The following is a 25791-nucleotide window of genomic DNA, read 5'->3' on the forward strand; positions in this document are numbered from 1 at the left end:
CAAAAATAAAATAAAATAAAATAAAATAAAATAAAGAGGTAAATAATAAATGGAGACTATAAGCAGCTATTACCATAATGTAGTGAGAAATATATAAAAATATGTAAAAGTTTAGATGGAAATCTAAAAGTTTAAGGTTACACTCTACCACAGGCTTTGCTTTGTTTGTTCATGAAGAAAACCATCTGGCAGAGACTGGGGCACTGCAGCAACACAGCAGTAATGCTTGTTCTTCAGCCACCTCTAGTAATTAGAAAGTAGGTACTCATCACATATGAGGGCTCACGTGGTGCCTCATATTGCTCTCAGTGGCATGACCCAACTCAGTGTCCTCCCTCTCTTTATTTCATCAGAGAAGACTGCCAGATCTTTGCTTCCACAGAAGATAAAGACTTTGTAATTTCTAACACAGGCTTCTAAGTAGCATTCATTTGGAATTACCTGCAACACAATTTCTGTGCTAATTAACATTAATTAACCACTGTCTGAATGTTACTTCCATTGGTCACCTTTTAAAACCAAACACCTAAGCCCTTCCCATCTAAAACATTTGTATTAACCATGTAGTAATAAAAATCAGGTTTTATTCCCAAGAGTTTCAATAGTTGAATCTACACAAGGAAATTTCATCTAAGATTTTAAGTGCCATGTTAAATTTATTTTGTTAATAATATAGAATAAAACTAGACACCTAAAAACACTCTCATCTTTCTTCTGTACCTAATGCAATCCTGCGTGCTGTTGCACTCCGGGGAGGTTTCTCTGGTTCCAGCACCCAGGTCTTCTCATCAATTTCATCCATAACATCCCAGAACACCTTCAGCGTCTCTAATGCCACCAAGAATTGACTATAAACATCAACCAAGGAGCTCTATGAAAAGACAGAAGCTAGGAAGTTAATATGCTCTACATCCAGCAAATCAGATTCCACTCAAAGCACACTGCACTCAGGCTGCTGACGCCAGGTTCACCCCCCCCCCCCCCACCAAACAATGGCCTCTGATAGTCATCAAGACTCTGGTGCAGGTTTCTTTGCATGCAAAGGATTAGCACAGTCATTGTCACTAGTCTGCATTATCAGGAATGGTCTTCATGAAGCCATGTGACACACATTATGCATATGAACAGAAATCACATAAAGTGATATATATAAATACATATGAATAAACTTATTGATGTTATCATATCTAATGCACTGAACATATAATGTTAATAGAAATTACTTTTTTGCTCTAAAAATGAAATTAGACACAGTGATATTCATAATTGGACTAGATTAACTTTAAGTATTAGTGAATGAACAAGCCTTGCAGACCTAATTAGTATAAAAGTATAAAAATGTGTTTTTCTTGTTGTTGTTTTGTTTTGCATTTTTTACTGGGCTGGGATTAAACCAAGGATGAAGTGCATGCTAGGCAAGCTCTGCCACTGAACTTCATCTCCAGCCAAGCTTTGCATTATTCTTTTTAAGAATTCAAAAAACCTGTAACTTTCACATTTGACTTTTAGTCAACCTGTGAATTCAGTTTAAATACATCAATCATTACAAGTTAACTTAATATATTTCACGAAATAAAACCATAAGTGTTTTACCGTATAATTTATATTTTTCCTTTTAGAAGAGGAAAGTATTTCTTGTAAAATAATGTGATGCATTTAAAAGACACAACTATTTGCTGTTTTTGTACAGCAGTTTAAGAATAAGTAGTTTAGTGTTTCAAATAACCAAAGAATACACCGAATCTTTTGTTTGTTTGTTTGTTTGTTTGTTTTTGTTTTTGTTTTTCGAGACAGGGTTTCTCTTTATAGCCCTGGTTGTCCTGGAACTCACTTTGTAGACCAAGCTGGCCTCGAACTCGGAAATCCGCCTGCCTCTGCCTCCCAAGTGCTGGGATTAAAGGCATGTGCCACCACGCTGGTGTACGAAGTCTTAAAATAGTTTGCATGTAGTCATTCAAAACAAGTAACAAAGGAACAAACAGAGGAAGCAAGTCTTCTAAAATGCTGTGGAGTGGCACTTGCTCACACCCACCACCCCATCCCCACAGGAATGCTGTATCATGAGATGAGTCATTGGCTCCTTTGTCAGAAATGGTTTCACGCCTCTAGTCTACTGAGCTACAAGGGTGGGGTTGGAATGTAAGAATGGCAACTAAACCTTATGTCTCAAAATAACCTTATAAACACTAAAGGGAGATTGTCCTTTAATGGTATGCTACATTATGCTACAGATGTAAGTAATAAAACAAAATCACACAGTTCTATTACTACCTCTTACACAGCTAGTAATGAAGTCAGTATACCCAGCCTTCTCTGTTCCATCTGTATCTATACCTATGTATTTCATCTATAAAATCCAGTGTTTACCTAATGTTTAACTGCATTCAAAAGAAATGACAAGGGGTTTTCATAGTAGCATCTTTTACTTGAAAGTATTTACAAACACATTTGCCATTTCTCCTACATACAAAACATATTGTTCAAAATACATTTTGAACAATAAATACTTTTAAAATAAGAAAATAGCAGTTTAGAGTAAACACAAATGACCTACAAACTAGACGTAGGTGGCAGAAAAGGGAACCTTGCACCCAACAGCCATTATTAGACTTTACTGGAAAGACTTTCAGAATAAATGCTTCAAGATAAGCATCCTAGGTAAGGGAAAACAAAACAAAACAAAACAAAACTCTGTTAACAACGTCAGGGATGCAGGAGAAGGGAGTAAAACCATCTCCCCAAAAGCCAGAAGTCAGATTCTCAATTGTTTGATTTGATTGTGAAATCACACACAAAGACTTAAAGATTATCCAATTAAAATACTATGCCATTCCTATATGTTAGTAATAGTATTTATACTGATATATCAAAAAAATGTGGCCAAAGTTAAAGTCAAATGCCATTATTACCAAGAAAGTAAGTCTCTCTTTTTTTTTAAAAAGCCAACTCTTCATTTTCTAATATGTACAAGTTTAGATTTCACTACTGATATAGTTGATATATTGATATAGTTGGTATACTGACATATTGATAAAGGTTCTTTCTGTCAACTTGAAAATGCTGAATGAAAACTCCAGTAAAAAACCAAGTGAGAAATCTTTTGTAAGAGCTACAATTCTTAATAAAGATGAAAGGAACCATAAAGCCGTCAATAAGGACACAGATCAACCCGAGCTGATGAGCTATGGGTGAGAGTGTCAAAGTCATGCCTCTTTAGAAAGATCTGGAAATTGTATTTATTTACAAACTAAAGAAACCCCTACCTTATGATCTAGCATTTCCACTCCAAGAGAAGTGCGAAAACAAGTGCATACCAACATGCCTACAAGAATGCCTACTGCAGCCATGTTTACAAAAGCCCAAATATCCTGCCAAAGAAGAAAAAACTAACAGGGACAAGTTCTTAACCTTCACCATTATGTGTACTGTGTGTCCATTTAAATGATGTTTAAATTAAGTTAAAAATCTATGAAGGAGATGAAGATAAGCTAGTACCTCCTAGGACCCTGCTACTTCAGGAAACTTCTATCAAAATTGCACTGTGCTTAAATATGCCTAAAATAAACTGCCCAGTGTTACACTCTAGAAGTCTAAGCCAACACCAACTACTGAGTCCTCTATTTCCTCATGTAACACAGTCCCCTTTGCCCAAGGAGGCATAATTACATTGAAACTTTTCTCAAAGTACATGCCACTTTTTCCATAATGATGGGCTCTAAAGATGGCCTTCCATGTTATCTTAAGGGCCAAGAAGAGGATCCCGTGTGGTCTTCATCATATATAGCATAGAGGTCATCTATACTATTAGCCATCTCCAGTCCTGGTTATAGGAGCATGGGGGAAGCCCTGTTTGCAGAGACCATACACACTTCCTCTGCCCTCATGCAGAATATAAGAAGCTACTAGGAGGCTGTTGGTGCATCTCCCACTAATCAATCCCTACTTTTCTTTTTTTTTTAATTTTTTTATTAGATATTTTCTTCATTTACATTTAAAATGCTATCCCAAAAGTCCCCTATACCCTCCCCCCACCTTGCTCCCCTACCCACTCACTCCCACTTCTTGGCCCTGGCGTACCCCTGTACTGGGGCATATAAAGTTTGCAAGACCAAGGGGCCTCTCTTCCCAATGATGGCCAACTAAGCCATCTTCTGCTACATATGCAGCTAGAGACACGAGCACTGGGGGTACTGGTTAGTTCATATTGTTGTTCCACCTATAGGGCTGCAAACCCCTTCAGCTCCTTGGGTACTTTCTCTAGCTCCTCCATTGGGGGCCCTGTATTCCATTCTATAGATGACTGTGAGCATCCACTTCTGTATTTGCCAGGCACTGGCATAGCCTCACAAGAGACAGATATATCAGCGTCCCTTCAGCAAAATCTTGCTGGCATATGCAATAGTGTCTGCGTTTGGTGGCTGATTATGGGATGGACCCCTGGGTGGGGCAGGACATAGTACTACGGGCAGATCTAGCAATACATTTCCTGGGCACATACCCAGAAGATGTTCTAACTGGTAATAAGGACACATGTTCCACTATGTTCATAGAAGCCCTATTTATAATAGCCAGAAGCTGGAAAGAACCCAGATGTCCCTCAACAGAGGAATGGATACAAATATTGTAGTACATTTACCCAAAGAAGTACTACTCAGCTATTAAAAACAAGGAATTTATGAAATTCTTAGGCAAATGGATGTTTCTGGAGGATATCATCCTGAGTGAGGTAACCCAATCACAAAAGAAGTCACTTGATATGTACTCACTGATAAGTGGATATTAGCCCAGAAACCTAGAATACCCAACATACAATTTGCAAAACACAAGAAACTCAAGAAGAAGGAAGACCAATGCATGGATACTTCATTCCTCCCTAGAATAGGGAATAAAATACCCATGGAAGGAGTTACAGAGACAAAGTTTGGAGCTAAGACGAAAGGATGGGCAATCCATACTTTCCTATATGTGTGTCTGTCACTTCTTCATCCCATGTCACCCCCATTAGGACAATCCATAAACTGGACAGTTCGTGGCAAAACTCTTTCTTCTTTAAGCTGCCTTCAGTCAGAGTGTTTTATCACAACATAAGAAAAAAGAGCTGATATGGGAGCTGGTTCCAGCAGTAGGGTGTTGCTGTGATGCACTGACCATGTTTTTTGGGGGAGAACTATGGGAGAAATAAAAACCACTGAGTACAGAGCTTCAAGGGCTTTGTTGTGGGGTCTTTAAAGAAGCATGTTGGGCAAAATGCAGACAATGGAAGCCTGACTTGTGAAGTTTGAGGAAAGCCAAAACATGCTGGGGTTGTTTGTGCAATAGTTTGTTTTAAGAATCTGTGGATGCTGGTCAACTGAAACTGAAAAATTATCATTTATAACTGAAGATAAATACCACTGAACCTGCACATTATTTGGACACAGGATGCTAGTCAGCTTGGACTGAAGAAACATCTATATTAATGAGAGCTCAGCATCAGTAATGTGAAATATCTAGGAAATGTTTTTTCAGGGTGAAGAACAGAAGCCATAGTCCTGAGAAGAAGGGCAAGGCTGCATGTCAAGTTGTACTGAACCTGGTAACACGTACTGGTACTGAAGCCATGAGAGGTACGAAGGACAGGGTTATAGAGAGTGCCTGAGGGCTGGCTATGTGGCAGGGTGAGTATAGCTACAAAGGCCAATAGTTATGAAACAGCCTCTTCTGCAGTAGAGAAGCTAGGACACCAGATATGCCAGGGCCATGGTGACTATCTGCTACCAGGGACAGTGACAGGTATAAAGTGGAACTGTCTTGAGCCTGCAAGAAAAGCTGTGTGTGCTTTGGATGGCAATTCTGGAGAGATGGGCCACTCAAAACCTCTAGAACCCAGAAGGTCCTGAGTTTCAAGACTGTAAGCCATAGGATTTGGATTACGTTGCTGGGGTTTGCGTTGCTTTGGTCTTAATCTTTACTCTGTGCTGGTTCTTCCCTTTTGGAGTGAGAAAGTATGTAACTTGTTTGCAATTTTACAGGAGCCCACAGTTGAGAGTCTATGGATATTTAAAGTGACAACAAACTTTTAAAGCATGACAGCCTTTTTTAAAGCAGTGAGACTTTTAAAGTTGTATTATGGCTTATATTATTGTATTAACAAGATATTCTAGGCACACACAAGAACAGAAAGGTTGTGGTTTAATGATGATGTGTTTGTCAATTTGATAAGGGAGAAACTGTCCTGGGTGGCTTTTTGTGGGGCAGTGAGCTGTGTACAGATAGCCTGGTCCCAGCACAGGCCTGGAACCCCAGAGTCCTGGGGTTGGGGGGTGGGGAGGGGGGGGTGACTTCCACCTTCAAGGGACCATGGAAATTCAGCCATGCCTCCTGGGCCCCTGGCTCATGTCACAGCTACAGCCCCTGCAGAGAGGTGTGTGACTATAAGTCAGGTAGGCGATGCCCTAAGCTTCTGGTATTCTGTCTGGACTTCACCTCCACAGTTACCTGGCAACACCCAGGTATGCTCCTCCACAGCCCAGTATAAAAGGAGCTGCTTGCCCCCTCCTCTCTCTCTTACTCCCTTACCTCTTATTCTCTTGCTCTTACTCTTGCTCCCTCTCCCCACCCCCATCCCCACCCGCAGCCTTCCCTTCCCCTCTCTCCACATGGCCATGGCTGGCCTCTGCTTCCCTACTTTCTCCCTCTCTGCCTTTCTACAATAAAGGCCTTAAAACCATGGACCATCTCTGCTCACTGAAACCATCATGCTGGAGCAATGGAGCAGTCTTCCCCTAAGGAGCCTGGCATCTAACCTCCTGCCAGGAAGCCTCCCTGCGCTCCAGCCACAGCTTCAGCCAAAACAGCCACCTGTCATCCAAGCTAAGAACTCTCCTCTACACGGTACCTGTCAGAGCTCTCTTCCTACCCTTTTCCCTTTGGCCTCCAGGCCAGAGTCTGCCCAAGGGTTCCCAACCATTCTCTGCTCTTTCACGAGCATCTGGGATGTCCGAGAGTGAGAACCTGATGTCCTTGGCCTCCGTGTGGCCCAGGGACCCCGGAACCGGCTCTTCCATGGTGCCCAGCGGTGTCTGTGGTGCCCAAGAGTCGGAGTCCAACTCCAGCAGTTCTATGAGGACCTCAGACTGCCTTCCCCACCCTGGAGCTTCTCACAGTCCAACTCCCGCCCCAGCGTGGGACTGGGGTCCACACAGTCAAACTCCCTGCATCCTTTTCGCCCAGCAGCCCTAGTTCCGAGCAGACACTGAACCCCATTTTTGTACCACAGCTTTTATTGTCAACCTAGGTCACCTGGGATGAGGGAATCTCAACTGAAGAACCACTTTAATCAAACTGGCCTATGTTCATATATGTGAGACATTTGTGGATCTGAACTATGTAAGAAGGCATGGAGCATGAGCCAAACAACATGTGAGTAAGCAGCTTTCCTCCGTGATTCCTGCCACTGATCCTGGTTTAAGTTCCTGCTTGGTCTCCCATCAATGATAGAAAACCTGGGCGTGTAAGTGAAATAGGCCCTTTTCTCCCCAGTTGCTTTTGGTCAGCGTATTTACCACGAGCAACAGACCAGTTACTAGACTTACAGCTACTAACAGATAAATATGTGCACATTCTGGGCTAGAATCTACACAGAAGAGAGAGCATGCTTTTTCTGTTTCCTGTCTGAATGTGGAAGTTCTCAGTTAATGTTATTTGTATAAAACCACTTTCCTGAAATTTTCATGGTTTCACTTCTCTTTACTGCTGAACTCTTTACTCCATTTTCTATGTAAACTTTTACATTTTCATATATACTATATTATCATTTTCTATTAACCTACAGGTGGACATAGTTTTTTGTTGTCAGTGGAGCAGCAATACACACGTTATTTGCAGCTATTTCTGCAGTGGGCTATGGACTTCTCTGGGTTCATGCTGGGGAGTGAAGTATTTTGGTCATATGGCATTTTATTTTTAATTTGTTGTGACCTCCACATTGATTTATATAGTAGATGTATTAATTTACACTTCCACAAACAGTGAATATGGGCTGCTTTTGCCCACATCCTCCTAATATCTGTTGCCAGGTTTCTTGATGACCGTCATTCTTACTGGAGTAAGGAGTTATTTCAACGTAGTTTTAACCTGGGTTTCCTTGAGAGCTAGGAATATTGAATACTTTTTGAAACCTATTGGCCATTTGTGGGTTTTTTTTTTTCATATGAAAATTGTCTGCTCATATTCCTGGTCCATTTATTAACTGGCAGTTTTATTTACTTGTTTACTTTGCAAATTCTGGACATTAGCCTTTTGTCTTAAGTACAGCTGACATACATTTTTTCCTATTCTGTGGACTCTTTCTTCTGTTGCTTTTTGCTTTTGGTTTTTGTTCTGTGCAAAACCTACTTTCACTTGGTCACATCTGTTTATACGGAGGCTAGTTCCTATGGTATTGAACTTCTGCCCAGAAAATTCTTGCCTGCCCCAGAGTCTTGAAAAGTATTACCTATATATCTCTAGCTGTCAGTTTCTACATTTCAGGTTTAAAATTAAGGTATACGATCCATTGTAAGCTGGTTTTCATACAAGTTAAATGATATGTATCTAATTTCACCCTTCTATAACTAGAATTCCTCTCTTAAACACTCTCCCCTCTTTTACTCAATATGGTATTCAAAGTCCTAGCTATAGCAATTAGAAAAGAGAAAGACATTAAAAGGATAAAAATAAATCAATCTATCTCTATATGTAGATATGGTTCTGTACTTATAAGACATAGTAGATTCGACTAACAAACCCTTAGATTTAATAAAATTGTACAGTAAATTACATAATACAAAACCAGCCTAAAAAGGAGTCCTCATATATATCATGTAAGGAGAGGTTCTGATACTAAGGTCTAGTTCCCTAATTGATTCTTGACTTGTCAATAATGGTCAGGAGCCAATTGCTGGGCAGAAGGTACAGGTGAGACTTCAGGGTCCCAGGAGGAAGGAGAGGGGCTTTTCTGCCATGCTTTTGAGGAAAGAGGGTGTTGCAATCATGCAAGGTCTTGGGGCAGCTGAGGCCTGTGGTCTCTGCTATGGGCCGAGGGCCTAGGAAGTTGGGGAGTAAGTAGCTGATACAGGTACTAAGTTTAGGGCGGAGGGAGAGAGGAAGATAACAAACAGATACGGGCGTGAATGTCCAGGCACGATGCATTTGCACCCAGAAATTGTGCTAGCAGGCAAACTCTAAAGTAATAACAGTGTATTAGTCAGTGTCTTTTAGCCTCAGATTCAAGGGTCTCAGGAATGGGCTGGTAACGTGGGATCCCTCCCAGAGCAAAGGTGGGCAGAGAGAGGCCATGTTGCAGCTAGCAACAGCTGATCCCAGAGCCAATCCAGAGAAAAGGAAGCCAGGTCGGGGCTGATTTCCATCTATCTCAGAGCTAAGCCGGGTGAGACAAACGGGAGCCAAGAGAGGCCAGAGCACGGCAGCTCCTGAGCAAGGTGGTAGCATGCATTTAAAACTACATGCAACAGTATCAACAATGTAATCTCAGAGAAATAAATTAGAAAAAATATCCCATTCAAAATAATTTAAAAAGAAAAGAAAAACAAAAAAAATTAAATACCTAGGAACACACACCTAACCAAAAGAATGAAAGACCACTCTAATCAAATCATCAAGACATTTACAAAGAAGGCCAAGGAAGATAGGAGAGGATGAAAAGGCCTTCCTCATCCTGGGTTGGCAGAGTTAATGTTGTGAAAATGGCTATACTACCAAAAGTAACCTACAGATTGGATGCAGTACTCTTAAAAATTCTGATATCACAGTTGAAAAGAAGACAGCCTTACTTCACAAATATGAGTAGACAAACTGAGTGTGAACCAGCAAAAGAATAAAACTAGCATTTTTACCTTATACAGTATTATAAGTTCGGAATTATTAAGTGAACTTGTAAATATCGAACCCATCTATGAAATTGGTCCTGTAGAAGATAATGCCGTATCTTCAACCTAAGATGGTCAATTTCAAGTCATATTCAGCAGTCCTCACACAAGTCTAAAACAATGTGAGATTAAATAAGCAAAAAAAAAAAAAAAAAAAAAACCACACACACAGAAATGGCTTGATACTATAGAGTATGGCAGGTGAGATCATCATGCATTACAGTCAAAGCTGCAGTCCCACACCATGCTCTCTACATCACTCTGCTCTCTATATGGGTTACATGCTTCTCAGCAAATGCCTTAGTCAGTTTTCTATTGCTGTGAAGAGATACCATGACCCAGCAATTCTTACAATTTCAATTTCAGAAGTATAGTCCATTATTGTCATGGCAGGAAGCACAGTGGCATGTAATCAGACATGGTACTAGAGAAAGAGAGCAAAGAGCTCACATCTGGATCAGAGGCCAGCAGGAAGAACAAAGTGAGCCACTAGTAGGTTAGTCTGAACTTCTGAGACTTCAAAGTCTGCCCCAGGGACTTATCGCCTATGCCACACCTATTCCAACAAGGCCACACCTTCCAACAGTGCCACTCCCTAGTGGCCAATTCAAACCACCATGGCAAGTAACTCAGTCTAGGCTTCATGTGGTAACTGGCTTTCCTTTCCACAAGATAATTATAAAGAGAAAATGAATTACCAGCCCCATAGTGGAAAGCACAATTGTGTTGACCAAGCAATGAGGGAGCCTATTAACAAATGTGGAGGAGTAAACTCTCAAGCACAGCTAGAAAACACAGAAGACAGAAGAGAACAAAATCCTTCAATTTTCATCGATGACTAAAGGACTTTCTACATACTACAAGTTCTGACAGCTGCCAATGAAACCACTCTACAGACTAAGGCATTATGTGGCCTTTGGGAGATAATCACACACACCTTAACACTTCTAATACAGAGATCCTTCCAAGACTGAGAAGGATAATCTATATAAAATATCAATTGCTCAGTATATAGTGTGTGTTTACACTTTCAAAGCAAGTATTTTAAGACATATAGTTCCTGACTTGAATTTTTATCCTATTTGATTTTGTACCAAGAATATTTATATAATTAACACATAAAGGTTATTTAAAGCATAAGTAAAATAGAAATGAAAAGACATTAACATAAAATGGGGGGAAATAATTTCCTAAAGTAAACAAGCATATGATCTAACAGAAATACCACCTTGTGATTGAGACAAAACTGTTCTAATTGCAGAGCTACATAGTGAGCAAAGAAACAGTTCCAGGGTTCGGGAAGGAGGGAGAAAATGAAGTGCTTGGAATACCTGAATTGTCCAAAGTAACTTATCCTTCAACAGATAGCTCACTGCCACAGTCTCACTTCCCTCCCATTATCTGACAGTATTGCCATTGTTTGTGATGCTCTATAGCAGAGCCTCAGGGAAGAGATTTTACAGATCCTATGGGACCTTAATAAATACCCTTAACCTTTTCCAAATTAATCAATCTTAGATCCATTCTGAATCTGCTTAAAAAACTTTGTTCTATTTTTTCCAGTGATTCCTAGTTAAAATGGTTTAACACAGACACACACAGACAGACAGAAAGACACACACATGTACTTTGTTTTTTATCTTCTTCTTTGTACTTTTTATTTCCTATAAAAGAATGCATTATGTTCATAATACTAAAAAGCCTATGTAGAAAATGGAAAAGATAATCTCTTAGCTTTCTTTGCATTTCATGATGTTTATAATATACTAAAAAATATTAATTTAATAAGGCAATTTCAACCTATACCAAGGCAACTAGTAAACTAACCCAAAATGGCATCTGTTTATGCACATATTATCAAGAAGATAATCAAAGAATACAGAATGAAAGAATGAAAGTGTATAATAGAGCCAGGTATGGTGGAACATAGCAAGAACCCCAGCAGTCAGGAAGCTGAGAAAGAGGTCCAGAGTTGAAGGTCAGTCTGGGCTCCAAATACAAAGTCTACAGAGGAACTGTTCTCAACCAAAGCGAAACAGATGCAGGACAGAAGGCAAGAGAAATGAACAGCCCATAAACATTCAAACTCAACATACAAACAGAAGGCTAAGTGACCCCCAAACCAAAAAACTCAGAGGCAAAAAGTATCTCATAATCAAAACAACAACACAGAAGCCTTTTAGCTATATCTTAATATGGTGGGAAGAGAAATGCTGAAGAGAAATGTCTTCCAGAATCTTGTATCACTAATGTATATAAAGATGGAAAGGGTGATAGAGAGGAAACAAGTTAGAGGAAGAAGTCAGTAACTATGAAACCCTATGAGAAAGCTGGAGAATATCCAGAAGTTAAAAATAATGGCTGCCAAGTACATTCGATTCCACCTACTTGAAAATGTTTACAAGTATGGCCCATATAAAGGTACACCAACCACAATAGGACTTATTTTAATGTAGACTAGGGTTGAGATAGGAAAGAGGTGCTAACAACAACTCAGAGAGCTCTAGTAGATGTCTCTTAGTTAGGGTTACTATTGTGATAAAACACCATAACCAAAGCAACTTGAGGCCAAAGGGCTTATTTGGCTTATACTTCCACATTTACCACTGACTTATGTGAAGTAGACATAAAACTAGCCATCACAATGAGTATAGAGAGGACAATCACATAATTTAAAAGGCAAGAAGGGTAGGACATTTTTAAACTACAGCTTATGAAGCATGAGCCAATGAATAGGAAGGCAAAGGTTTCATTTGTCCCATGACTAGATGATGTACCTTTAAAAAATGTTTATTTCTTGGCTTCTATCACACTCTCATCTGGAAGTGATGTGTACTTACGTCTAAACTCTTTTTTTAAAAAAAAAATGAATACTTGTTCTTGAAATGGTTAGAAATATTTTCTTGGGCGGGAAAGATGGCTCAGTGTTTAAGAGCACTGACTGGTCTTCCAGAGGTCCTGAGTTCAATTCCCAGCAACCACATGGTGGCTCACAACCATCTGTAATTATATTAGGTGCCTTCTTCTGGTGTGTCTAAAGACAGCTACCATCCGAAGATGAGCAACAGTGTGCCCATATACTTACAATAAGTAAGTCTTTAAGAAATATATTTTTTGTTCTACAAATTACCTAGGAGTAGGTACCAATTACATAGGTAGACCTATGAAGACAGCACCTCCAGCTCACTGTTACAGAAGTTACAAATGCTTTCCACATCCTGACAAAAAGTCAAATGAACAACTCTGAAGAAAGTTACAATTCTCTAGGGCAAAGGAAATCATCTGAAAGAAGCCTAGTCCAACTTTTTATGAACAGAGTTTAAACATTCTGGCAGCAAAACTTCTTAGAAAGTCACATACAGTTGCATAGGGTTTGTTTAACTTTGAGAAACAAGTCAAATAATTGAGACGCAAGATCATTGTTCTGAGCTCTCCAAGACTTTTATCATGAAGGGGTGTTGGATTTTTGTCAAAAGCTCACTCAGCATCTGATGAAATAATCATGTGCTTTTTTTAAATTTCACTTTATTAATATGGTAGATTGCTTGACAGATTGCTCTATACTGTACCATCCCTGCATTTCTGGGATCAAGTCTACTTGATCATGGTGAATGACCCTTTTGGCGTGTTCTTGGATTATTAGGGTTTTGAGTATTTGTGCTTAGCTATGCACCTTGTATCACTGATCTCTCCAAGAATTTTAACATGAAGACAGACTGGGTTCTGTCAAAGGCTTTTTCAGCATCTCATGAGATGATCATGTGTTGTTTATTTTTTCAGTGTGTTTATATGGTAGATTACATTGATGGATTTTCAGATATTAAACCATACTGGCACCTCTGTGATGAAGCAAGCCTACTTGATCATGGTGGATGATTTTCTTGATGTGTCATTGGATTCAGTTTGTGAGTATTTTATTGAGTAATTTTTCACCAATGTTCATAAGGAAAACTGGTCTCTTGCTTTGTAGAGTCTTTGTGTGGTTTAAGTATCAGGGTGACTGTGGCCTTATAGAATGAGTTTGGCAATGTTGTTTCTATTTCTATTTTGTGAAATAGTTTGAGGAGTATTGCTACTAGGTATTATTTGAAAGTCTGGTAAAAATCTGGGATTATTCCGGTTGTGAGACGTTTGACGACTGCTTTTTGTTTGTTTGTTTGTTTGTTTGTTTGGAGACAGGGTTTCTCTGTATAGCCCTGGCTGTCCTGGAACTCACTTTGTAGACCAGGCTGGCCTCGAATTTAGAAATCCGCCTGCCTCTGCCTCCCGAGTACTGGGATTAAAGGCGTGTGCCACCACACCCGGCTTGATGACTGCTTCTATTCCCTTAGGGGTAATAGAGCTATTTAAATTGTTTACCTGATTTTGATATAACTGAAGACTCCTTTTTATTCCATTTTGTCTCCACTAGAAAACCAGGCCATGGACCATTTGCTATCCTGGGTGTAAAATACTCTGCTTCCGCAGCTGATCTGCCTGTCTAAGTTGCTCTGGGGATGGAGGCTGCAGTCTAGCACTCCTGTCCTGTGGTGTATATCTTCTATATGATCTTCGGTTAATGGTTTTTGTAACACTTTGGAATGTGCCCTAAGTTTTAGAAGTCTGTTGTATTTCAGAAGCAATTAAGAAGTTCTGTTATAAAAGGGGCTCCAGTGTCTCTGATTGTGTTGTCATTAGAAACGATGGTGACCCTAGCATGCTCTCTGAGTCTGGGGTCTTCCTCCAATGAATTTCAGACCCTTCTATAACTGTGGTAAGTGTCATCAATCAAGAAAATCATCCATTTCCCTTACATTTTCCCACTTTGTAGAGGACAGTCTTTTGAAGTAAGGTCTAATTGTTATGCCTCCCTTTTCATTTCTGAATTTGTTAATTTGATCTGTCTCTCTGCCTTTTACTTAGTTATCTAAGGGTTTGTCTATCTGGTTGATTTTCTCAAAGAGCCAGCTCTTAAAGCATCTTCAACAAATGGTGCTGCTCTATCTGGACATCTGCATGTAGAAGAATGCAAATAGGTCCACATTTATTTCCCTGCACAAAACTCAAGTCCAAGTGAATCAAACACCTCAATATAAGACAGGATTCACTAAATCTAATAGAGGAGAAAGTGGGAAACTGCCTTGAACACATTGGTACAGGAGACAACTTCCTGAACTGAACACCCATAGCTAGGGCACTAAGATCAAGAATTAATAAATTGAAAAGCTTCTGTAAAGCAAAGGACACCATTAATAGGACAAAATAGCAGCCCACAGAATGGGAAATGATCTTCACCAACTCTACATCAGACTGAGAACTAATATCCAAAATATATACAGAACTCAAGAAGTTAGACATCAACAAACCAAATGGCCCAATTAAAACAATGGAGAACAGAGCTCAACAGAAATTTCTCAACAGAGGAGTCTCAAATGGCCTAGCACTTAAAGAAATGTAAATGTCCTTAGTCATTAGGGAAATGCAAATCAAAACAACTCTGAGATTCCATCTTACAATAAGATGGAATGGCTAAGATCAAAAGCTCAAGTGACAGCACATGCGGGTGAGGACATGTAGAGCAGAATTTTTCCCTAATTGACTATTATAATAAGTACAAGAAGCCAATCACTAGGCAAGGAGGAAGCGGGACTTCCGGGTCTGAGAGACAGAAGGAAGGCAGGAGGAGAGGAACTTCTTTTTGCACTGTGGGAGCAAGGCAGGCATAACATAGGCTGGAGGGTGTTAGTTCAGGTTGTGGAGTGGCAGAAGATTTCTAACACAGAATAGTTGACAAATTTAGAATGCTACGTTCTGTGCCCAGTGATTGTGTTATCTGTTGATTCTAAACTAAGATTGTCTGGTGTCCTCCTTCTTATGGTGATTCAACTGAGGTCCAGGGAAAGGTAACCACAGCAGAGTGTGTGTTTGCGAGAGTGCACCCCAGCTAGCCATGGAAATTTGGGAGTTCTGAGCTTGCTTGGCAGCAGCCAATCACAAGGTGCTCTGGAGAGACAGAGCTAGCTTTGGTAGGACAACCATTGACAAAAGGGAAACATGCAGTCTTGGTATCAGGCTGGAAACAGACCATGACCACCAGCCAGTGCCTAGCTGGCAATAGCGTGTGTTGTTTTTTTAATATTACATGCTACAAATATAGAGCAGGGCAACACTCCTCCATTGATGGTAGGAGTGCAAATCTGTACAACCACTTTTGAAATCAAATTGGTAGTTTCTCAGAAATTGGGAATAGTTCCACTTCAAGACCTAGCTACACCACTCCTGGGTATATACCCAAAAGATGCTCTACCATCCATCCCACAAAGACACTTGCTCAACTATGTTTATATTAGTTTTATTCATACTAGCTAGAAACTGGAAATAGGCTCAATGTCTAGACTGAAGAATGGATTTAAAAAAAAAAAAGGTTCATTTACACAATGGAATACTATTCAGCTATTGAAAACTAAAACATGGAATTTGCAGGCAAATGGATGGAAATAGAAAAGATTGAGTGAGGTAACACAGACCCAGAAAGACAAACATGGGAAGGGATAAGATGTGAGTAGGTGGAGAGAGGGTTGGGAGAGAGAAAAGAAATCTGCCATCTGGGAGGTTCCCAGGAGTTTATGGGGGTGACCCTAGCTGAGACTCCTAGCAGCTGTAGATACAGAAACTAAAATGGCCACCTCTTGTATGCAGGAGAAATTTCCAGTGGGAGAGGGGGACAAAACCTTTGACTCAAAAATTGTCCTGACTACAAGATGTGCAGGGATAAAGATGGAGCAGAGATTGAGGGAATGGCCAACCAATCACTGGCCAAACTTGAGACACATTTTATGGGAGAGGGCCAATCCTGATTAATGATACTCTGCTGTTTACAGACAGGAACCTAGCTTGCATAACTGTCTTCTAAATGACTTCATCCAGTAGCTGATGGGAACAAATGCAGAGACCCACAACCAAGATTAGGTGGAGTCTTGTGGAAAAGAACAAGGAAGGAGTGTGGGTCTTGGAGGAGTCAAGGACACCACAAAGAAGACCTACAGACTCAAATTAACCTGGGCCCATGGAGACTGAACCACCAACTAGTGAGCATACAGGACCTGGACCCCTATACATTTGTGGTAAATGTACAGCTTGGTCCCCTCACAATGGACCAGTGGCTGTTTCCGACTCAGTTGCCTGCCTTTGGATCCCTTCCCCCTAGCTGGGCTCCCTTGTCTGGCCTCAATAGAAGATGATGAACTTAGCCCTGCTGCAACTTGATGTACCAGGGTGGGTTGGTACTGGGGGGCAGAGCTCCCTGTCTCTGAGGAAAAGAAGAGGGGGTAATGGGGAGAGGGTTTTGTGATAGTGGGACTGGGAGGAGAGGAGGGAGCAGGGCTGTAATTGGGATGTAAAGTGAAGAAATAAATACATTAGTGATGAAAAAAGAAAAAAATACTTTGATAGTTCCCCAAGAAGTTAAATATATAGCTTCTGTACTATCCAGCAACTTCTCTCCTAAACATGTAGTCAAGAGAAATATAAACATATTCTTACACAATGACACATGCTGTTTATAGCAGCTTCGTTTTTATATGTAAAGGCCATGTGCATCAAAACGAAGATGTCACAACTGAGAGTTCACATCATAGGTGCCTAGTCTCAATTGATTTAAGTACAACACAACTCTGGAGCCTCAAGAGTGTCATGGAAGTGGTTGTGTAAGGCTGTAAGAGTGAGAGGATCAAAAAGTCTGCTGTGAGATTGTGTCTCCTAGAAATGGCAGGGGAGTTATACCCACAATCCCTCAACAACATATCTGCCTAAACATGGTATGAATAAGGGTGACACCAATAGGCATACTAACATAGAAGGTAGAAACCACAGGTAGGACTCTTCCCTAGACAATGAACTATAGAGAGGGTGTGATCATTCTCTCAGTAGATAAGCCCCTAATGGTTAACCAGTAGCAAATGGTCAGCCCTGAAATGAGAGGTGTGGGAAGGGGAGGCTTGGAGAGAGGAAAGCTAAGGAGGGAAATGATCTAATTATATCTCATTAAAATAAAATGAGTTAAAATGTATGCTTATGTGCAGTCATGTGTGTACATGCAAATGAGTGTGTATCATGGCAGTAGTGTGCAGGTCATAGCCTTGGGTGTCAGTCCTCACCTTGAACCTTCTTTGAGACAAGATCTCTTTCTTGTTCTTTCTGCTGTACTTGCCAGGTTTCTCCACACAGAAACCCTGGGGTTACAGATGCTCCCTCTACATGTCCCGTTTTTATATGGACTCTGGGAATTTTAACTCCGGTCCTCATCCTTGCAAGGAAAGCACTTTTAGCCAGGGAACCACTTCTCTAGCCTAACAACCTGGGCAGCTCCTAAAAACTTATGTCCACAGACAAGTTAATGGCAGCATGTGGCATATCTATCCATAAATACTTCACAATAAAAAAGCATAAACTATATATGACATGCTGCTGCACAGTGAACCTCAAAGCAGTTATACCACGGAAATATACCCTTGGATGACAAATAGTCACCATGAAATCATCTCCACTGCCAAGATAATTAACATCACTACCAAGTTCACACTCTCCAATTGTACATTTTAACTGTGTTCCACTAATTTTGTCAATGACAGCTCAAAAAAGCCCAATTCAAGCAATACTATGGTCTCCATGCAGTAACAAATGCAATGTTTTCCTTAACAATTAAAAAACGTAGGCCACATCCTCCATTGTTGGTGGGATTGCAAGCTTGTACAACCACTCTGGAAATCAGTCTGGTGGTTCCTCAGAAAATTGGACATAGTACTACCGGAGGATCCAGCAATACCTCTCCTGGGCATATATCCAGAAGATATCCCAACCGGTAAGAAGGACACATGCTCCACTATGTTCATAGCAGCCTTATTTATAATAGCCAGAAGCTGGAAAGAACCCAGATGCCCCTCAACAGAGGAATGGATACAGAAATTATGGTACATTTACACAATGGAGTACTACTCAGCTATTAAAAAGAATGAATTTATGAAATTCCTAGCCAAATGGATGGACCTGGAGGGCATCATCTTGAGTGAGGTAACACAATCACAAAGGAACTCACACAATATGTATTCACTGATAAGTGGATATTAGCCCAAAACTTAGGATACCCAAGATATAAGATACAATTTGCTAAACACATGAAATTCAAGAAGAATGAAGACCAAAGTGTGGACACTATGCTCCTTCTTAGAATTGGGAACAAAACACCCATGGAAGGAATTACAGAGACAAAGTTTGGAGCTGTGAATGAAAGGATGGACCATCTAGAGACTGCCATATCCAGGGATCCATCCCATAATCAGCTTCCAAACGCTGACACCATTGCATACACTAGCAAGATTTTGCTGAAAGGACTCAGATATAGCTGTCTCTTGTGAGACTATGCCGGGGCCTAGCAAACACAGAAGTGGATGCTCACAGTCAGCTATTGGATGGATCACAGGGCTCCCAATGGAGAAGCTAGAGAAAGTACGCAAGGAGTTAAAGGGATCTGCAACCCTATAGGGGGGAACAACATGATGAACTAACCAGTACCCTGGAGCTCTTGTCTCTAGCTGCATATGTATCGAAAGATGGCCTAGTCGGCCATCACTGGAAAGAGAGGCCCATTGGACTTGCAAACTTTATATGCCCCAATACAGGGGAATGCCAGGGCCAAAAGAATGGGAATGGGTGGGTAGGGAAGTGGGGGGGGGGGGTTATGGGGGACTTTTGGAATAGCACTGGAAATGTAATTGAGGAAAATACGTAATAAAAAAATATTAAAAATTAAAAAAAAAAAAAAAGTAGGCCAAAGTAACAATACTCCTTACAGCTAAGAAAGGACAGAAGGATAATTGGTTCATATCCATACATGCACAGAGATAATGAGATCTTATCAGATACATGGTAGATACACTGGAGAAGGAAGAAAGACAGATGCATGTGGACTGAGATACTGGCTCTTACCCCATAGCTGTTATCAAGTCATGTTAAACTACAAAAGCGCTTAGGCTTTAAAGTGTGAACACTGCCAGTCTCAAAGTGCAGTGCTTATTATCTTTAAAAGCATTTTGTTACGTTCCTAATGCCTGAAGAGAATCAGTAACGGCAGTCACTTAAGCAAATCTCAGAGTGTAACATCTTCCTCTTAAGCACTATTATTTCCAGTATTTTAATAATGTTCATATAGTCCTGGAATGTGAGCTTTTGTGCTCTGATGACACTTAAATTAATAGCATAATTTTCTAGGACTTGCAACAGTTGCTTCCTATTCTTTTTTTCTATTTTTTCTTTTTTTATTTCACTACAGTACTGGCAGATAAACCCTCTAACAACCATTTTAATCTTTGGAAGATTCAATAGACGTGCATAGAACGTAAAAACATGAAGAGATTAAACTTCAGAAATTTAATATTAAAGTTGACTGTAATATTTCCAATCAGGTATCTTCAAATAAATCTACATACCCAGTTCATTTGATTTTACTTGCATTTCCAATAAGATCCTCACCGGTGTCTGTAGTTACTTCTGTGACTGCATCTATTCAATCCCATGTTTCCTGTTAAGTGAATCCACAAAGGATTTGTCTCTCCTGTCCAATAATATTTCAACTGCAACTGACCATTTCTGGTACTTGCTCCTCTTTCAATTCCTGTGAAGAAGCTATATGCCGTGAGGGATAAATGAAGCAGAATTCCATCATGTTTGACAGAACAGCTGTAACAATTTTACTGAAGAAAAGAAAGTCTGTCAAGCTTATGTTGAAAATAAGTAGGCACTTTCAATATTGTCCTTAGCTTTCTACATTGTACACTACACTACAAACCAAACCAACAAAGAGCAATCAACTAGTAAAGAATAAGCCAGTCTATCTTTGTCTGTATGTGTGTTATATGTGCAGTGTATGCATATATGTACATGTGTTATACATGTGTGTGGACTCATGTGGCAGCTAGAGATCATTTACAGGTATCTTCTTATCAGCTTCTACTTTTTATTATTTATTTATTTATTTATTTATTTATTTATTTTTGAGACAAGCATTTCCTCTGAACTAGGAGCTTGCAAATTTAGCCAGACTGCCTGATGCATGAGATCCAAGGGTCTGCTTGTCACTGGCGCATAGCATTAGAGTCATGGACAAGTGCCACCGTGCATAAAATTTACATGATGCTGGGAATTCAAATAGCTCCTCAGGCTTATGCAATAAGCATTACCAATGGAACTACTTCCAGAGATCAATATAATTTTCTGTTAAACAGTATAGTGTCAGTACCCTGACAAAGAGAAAGCTAGCTATATAGAACTTTTTTCCTGAGTACCAAACATAAAATAAACAGATAAAGAAAAAGTTAGCTATATAGAACTTTTTCTCCTGAATACCAAACATAAACAGCTTATTCCACTACAGCAATCTCTGTGGTTTCCATGCACAGAAGACTTTTATTATTGCAAGAAGTATCCCACATGCATAGACCCAAATTTTCCTACTAGGCTTAAATGAACTTTGGTAAGTTTGGAAATCAATAGTAATTAAAGTTTTTCCCTAAAATTAAGGTAACTATTTATTAAGAGTCAAAGGTACCCATCCATTTGCACTCTAACCTATCTATTTATATCTATCTATAAATAGATATCTAGGTAAATAGATAGACAGGCAGACAGACAGACAGACAGACAGACATGTCTCTTGGGGATTCTGTTAAATGAGGTAAGATAAACATTAACTCTAGAAAAACAAAAACTAAGGTGGTAAAGGAAAATTTAACTACACCCAACCACTCATTGCTTATCTGTGCAAAGTATACATATTCATGATAATAATAACTGAATAACTTATATCAAAGTTACAATACAATTATTTGGTAAAGATCAAGACATTAGGTTTGTTTTGAGGTGGTGGTCAGGCAGGTTAAAATAGACAAAAACAAAAAAATAAACAAGCAAAACCCAGCCAACTCACTTTCCACAGTAGAAAATTATACATAATGCCTAAATGAACAAATATATATACTGAACACATAATATCATAAATTACAATACTATCACACTTTGAATCCCAAATGTTCCTCCAAAGGTCTATGTGTTAAAGGCTTTAATAATGTTCCCAGAACAGTGGGGTGGTATGAACAGCTAGAAACTGTAGAGAGTGGAGCTGATAAGAGGTCACAGGCCACTCATGCCATTATCTCAGCGGGGTAGGACCCTTCTTTTTTCTTCTTCCTCCTTCCTCCTTCCCCCTACCACTCGCCCTCTCCCCCTCTCCTCCTCCTTTCTCTAAAGCACATACTCCCTCTAACATGAGACCCTCGATACCAGTCACCTAATGTAATGGCCACTTCTGGAGCCCATACTCTATTTCCAAACAAACTTCTATCTTTTTAATTGACTGTCTCAGTTATTTACTCTGGCAACAAGAAAACTGAGTAACACAAATATTAAAAGCACATACTAACAGTTTAAAGTGATTGACACTGGAGAGAGAAAAAAGTGGGAAGAAGAACAGAAAAATATGAAACTATACCTTGGATACTAACTGAAACTATATTCAAGTGTAAGTTCTATTTTGGTAGAAAATTAAAGTAATGGTTTATACGTACTATGTATGACAAAATGCAATGACAGAGACTGTATTTACAACCAAATCTTTACCTAAGGGGAAAATTAAAGATGCAGAACACCTGGATCAAGATGAAAAGCCACTGCTGTCAGCACGAAAGGAAATAGATATCAGGTGACTGTTGTGAACACATAGTCTTCACTTCATGGACACATGCCAACCCAATTATGAAGAAAACTCCCATGATCCTAAGAATCATTTGAATAAATGCACATTTTATTACTGATATTTTAGAAATGGCAAGGCATAGTTCCAAACTGTACATAAAGATGTACAAGGTGACTATAATTTTCTAATTTTGCTTCTTTGCATTTCCCTTTTTTCCATTTAAGGCCTGGCCTTTTTAAAATGTTATTGAAACAGAAACAAAGAAAGGTGGCTACCAGGCAACCAAGTCCCGCCAGAGCTCATGAGCCCTTTACTGGGCTTTTTCTATCATGTTTTTTAAAAGAATTTAAGAAATGACTTTTCTCTTTTAATTGTAATACTACCAATGACAAAAATAATACTGCCACGAAAGCAAAAGTATATATAATTTGCTAATTTACGAGTAAAGGAAAATGTAGTTTTGTGAGTTTTCTGAAAAAATCCACAAAGGGATAATAAATGAAGCCTATGGCACTGACCACAGGTGGTTTCTCAGAACAGAGCAGAGCTCTGTGAGCCTCAACGAAGTTGGGTTTCCTTTCTTTCTTTCCTTCTTTTTTTAAAAGATTTTATTATTTTTTTTAATTTATTTTATGTATAAGTATACTGTCACTGTCTTCAGACACATCAGATGAGGACATCTAATTCCATTACAGATGGTTGTGGTCTATCATGTGGTTGCTGGAAACTGAACTCAGGACCTCCTGAAGAGTAGTCACTGCTCTTAACCACTGAGCCATCTCTCCAGCCCGGAAGTTGTGTTTCTTAACAAAGTCTATTTTCCTGAACATCGGTGAAGAGGGAAAATTTGAGTATGTGTGAACTGAGGTAATAAGCAGGCAAGAGTCCTGTATAAAACTATACAGTTTAAGGGCCAAGTATAGCAGCTCGCCACTGACTGACAAACCAGATTCAGGAAACAGAGGCTTTATGTTTCAGAACTGAGTTCCGTGACAGCGTGAGCTATACAGTGTGACCTGCCTCAAAATAAATAAATAAATAAATAAATAAATAAATAAATAAATAAATAAATAATAAATTTTAAAAAGGAAAATAAAAAATAAACAAACAAACAAACCATGGTGAAGTGTAAAATGAAGTGGGCATGCCCAACTGTGGGTCTGCAGCTTTGAGGAAAGACCTCATTCCCTGCTAGGCAATAGGACTCTTTAATTACACTCTTCAGTCATCAGAGATCGCCTGTCAGACAGAGGCTATATCACGAGTCTCACTCTTCTTCACCCATGGCACTGTCCCAGGAGGATCAGAGTTCCCCATGGTAGGAAATATATAAGGCACTGCTTCTCAAATCTGATCGAATCTAAATATTCTAACTGCCTCTGGCAAGGCTACCCCCTGAAACCTGTAGTTCATGACACAGTCTCAGGTAGAAAACAGTCTGTGACCTGGGCAAAATGAAAGTCCTTTTGTCTAAATGTCTGACATTAGCCCATGTCAATCTATCAGCGACAAGATGGACATGTATGGTCTCTGTGTGTGATATGAGGAGGAGGGCTCACACTGTATCCTAAAATCTCCCCGCAGGATTTACTGAGTAAGGAAGACATGCATGTGCGAAGGCCCAGCCACCGGGTCTGAGAAGCACTTTTGTGTCTCTCTGGCACACACCACTGCAGCACACGCAGCCGCCTTGCCCTTGCTGCCGATTTCTTACCACAGGAAATGTCTCCTCTGCGCCAGAGTACACTGGCTGCTGCTGCTCATGCTGTGAGACACCTGCACTGGTACGAGGCTTGTCATGCCGCACAAAACCCTGCCATCTTCGGCCTGACACTGTGCACGTTATAATTAGTCATCCAAATGAGCATGTCAGAGCAGCAGCAGCAGACCTCTCATCAGAGCAAAAGAAAAATACATCAAAACATTATCAACTCAGCAGGAAGACGGGGACCATAAGGAAAATCACCCATTTCTAATATGGATGCCACAAAGATGTGTCTGTTATGTTACAAAAAGAAAGGAAAATAAAGATCTTCCAAGTTTAAAGTCCAGGAGCACTGAATCCAGAGAAGCAGACTTTGTAAATCAGTTACGTGGAATTTATAAACTGTTTCAAATGCAACTTTACTACTAGACGACAACAGGAACATTCATATGGCTTACAAATCACAACTGTTTAAAAATAAGAGAGAGAGAGAAGGAAGAAAGGAAGGAAGGAAGGAAGGAAGGAAGGAAGGAAGGAAGGAAGGAAGAAAGAAAGAAAGAAAGAAAGAAAGAAAGAAAGAAAGAAAGAAAGAAAGAAAGAAAGAAAGAAAGAAAGAAAGAAAGAAAGAAAGAAAGAAAGAAAGAAAGAAAGAAAGGCAGGCTAGTCATGTAGGAGCAGACCCGCTGCCCCTAGTCCTGTAGGAGTAGAACGGCCCCTAACATAATGTCACCTCACCTTACATCTCACTGTCCAGATACAACTTAGCATTGCCAATGCTCTAATGTTGAAGAGAGTCCATATTTCTACCACCAAAATCTTTATGAATCAGGTAGATATTTAAAAGGAAATAAGGATTTTTGAAACTTTCTAAATTTTAATTCCATGTATTGTATTTTAAAAACAAAGACATTACCTCAAACTGATACAAATATGGCCAAACTGCATGCACATATATAATGTAGACAATAATAAGTTTAGATGGTTTTATAATACTTGAATATGAACAAAAGACAAAGATTTTCTTTGACAAGCCAAAAGAGAAAATCCATTAAAACAGATATACATGACTACCCTGAAAGTTTGAGATGATATATAATAGTAATAAGAGGGAATGAAAATATGTTCATATTCCATGTAACCATGAAAGTATTATATCCAAATGACATGATGGGTACATATCCTGTTAAAAATACTTCAAATAGGCAAAGGTCATGAACACAACAAAACTTATCAATTGTTGGCAGACTATGATCAAAGTAAACTATGGTAATGTAAGAATTACTATGTGTGCCTGGATGCAAGTGCAGATTTACTCAAGCAATTTAGGAAGGTGAGTTGGCAGTATTGAGTAACCTCTGAGGCATATTCCATACAACAGCTATAGAAATACTTACTCAGAAATCCTCATACATATGCACCGGGAACTACACACGAAACTGGGTAACTCAGTAGGG

The 25791-nt window shown here is 39.6% G+C and overlaps 1 protein-coding gene across 3 annotated transcripts in view; it reads right to left on the bottom strand.

Annotated features, from left to right (window-relative positions):
• Nucleotides 1-25791, bottom strand: part of Fancl (FA complementation group L) — a 75572-nt gene that overhangs the window by 4949 nt on the left and 44832 nt on the right. For all 3 annotated transcript variants that reach the window (XM_085829063.1, XM_021177189.3, XM_029483514.2), the window contains one exon: nt 721-871. In XM_085829063.1, the coding sequence (XP_085685189.1) occupies nt 721-871 (151 nt within the window). The remainder of the gene's footprint in view (nt 1-720; nt 872-25791) is intronic.

Source organism: Mus caroli, unplaced genomic scaffold (assembly GCF_978045245.1).
Source record: "Mus caroli unplaced genomic scaffold, Mus_caroli_1 scaffold_13, whole genome shotgun sequence".
Classification (NCBI taxonomy): Eukaryota; Metazoa; Chordata; class Mammalia; order Rodentia; family Muridae; genus Mus; species Mus caroli.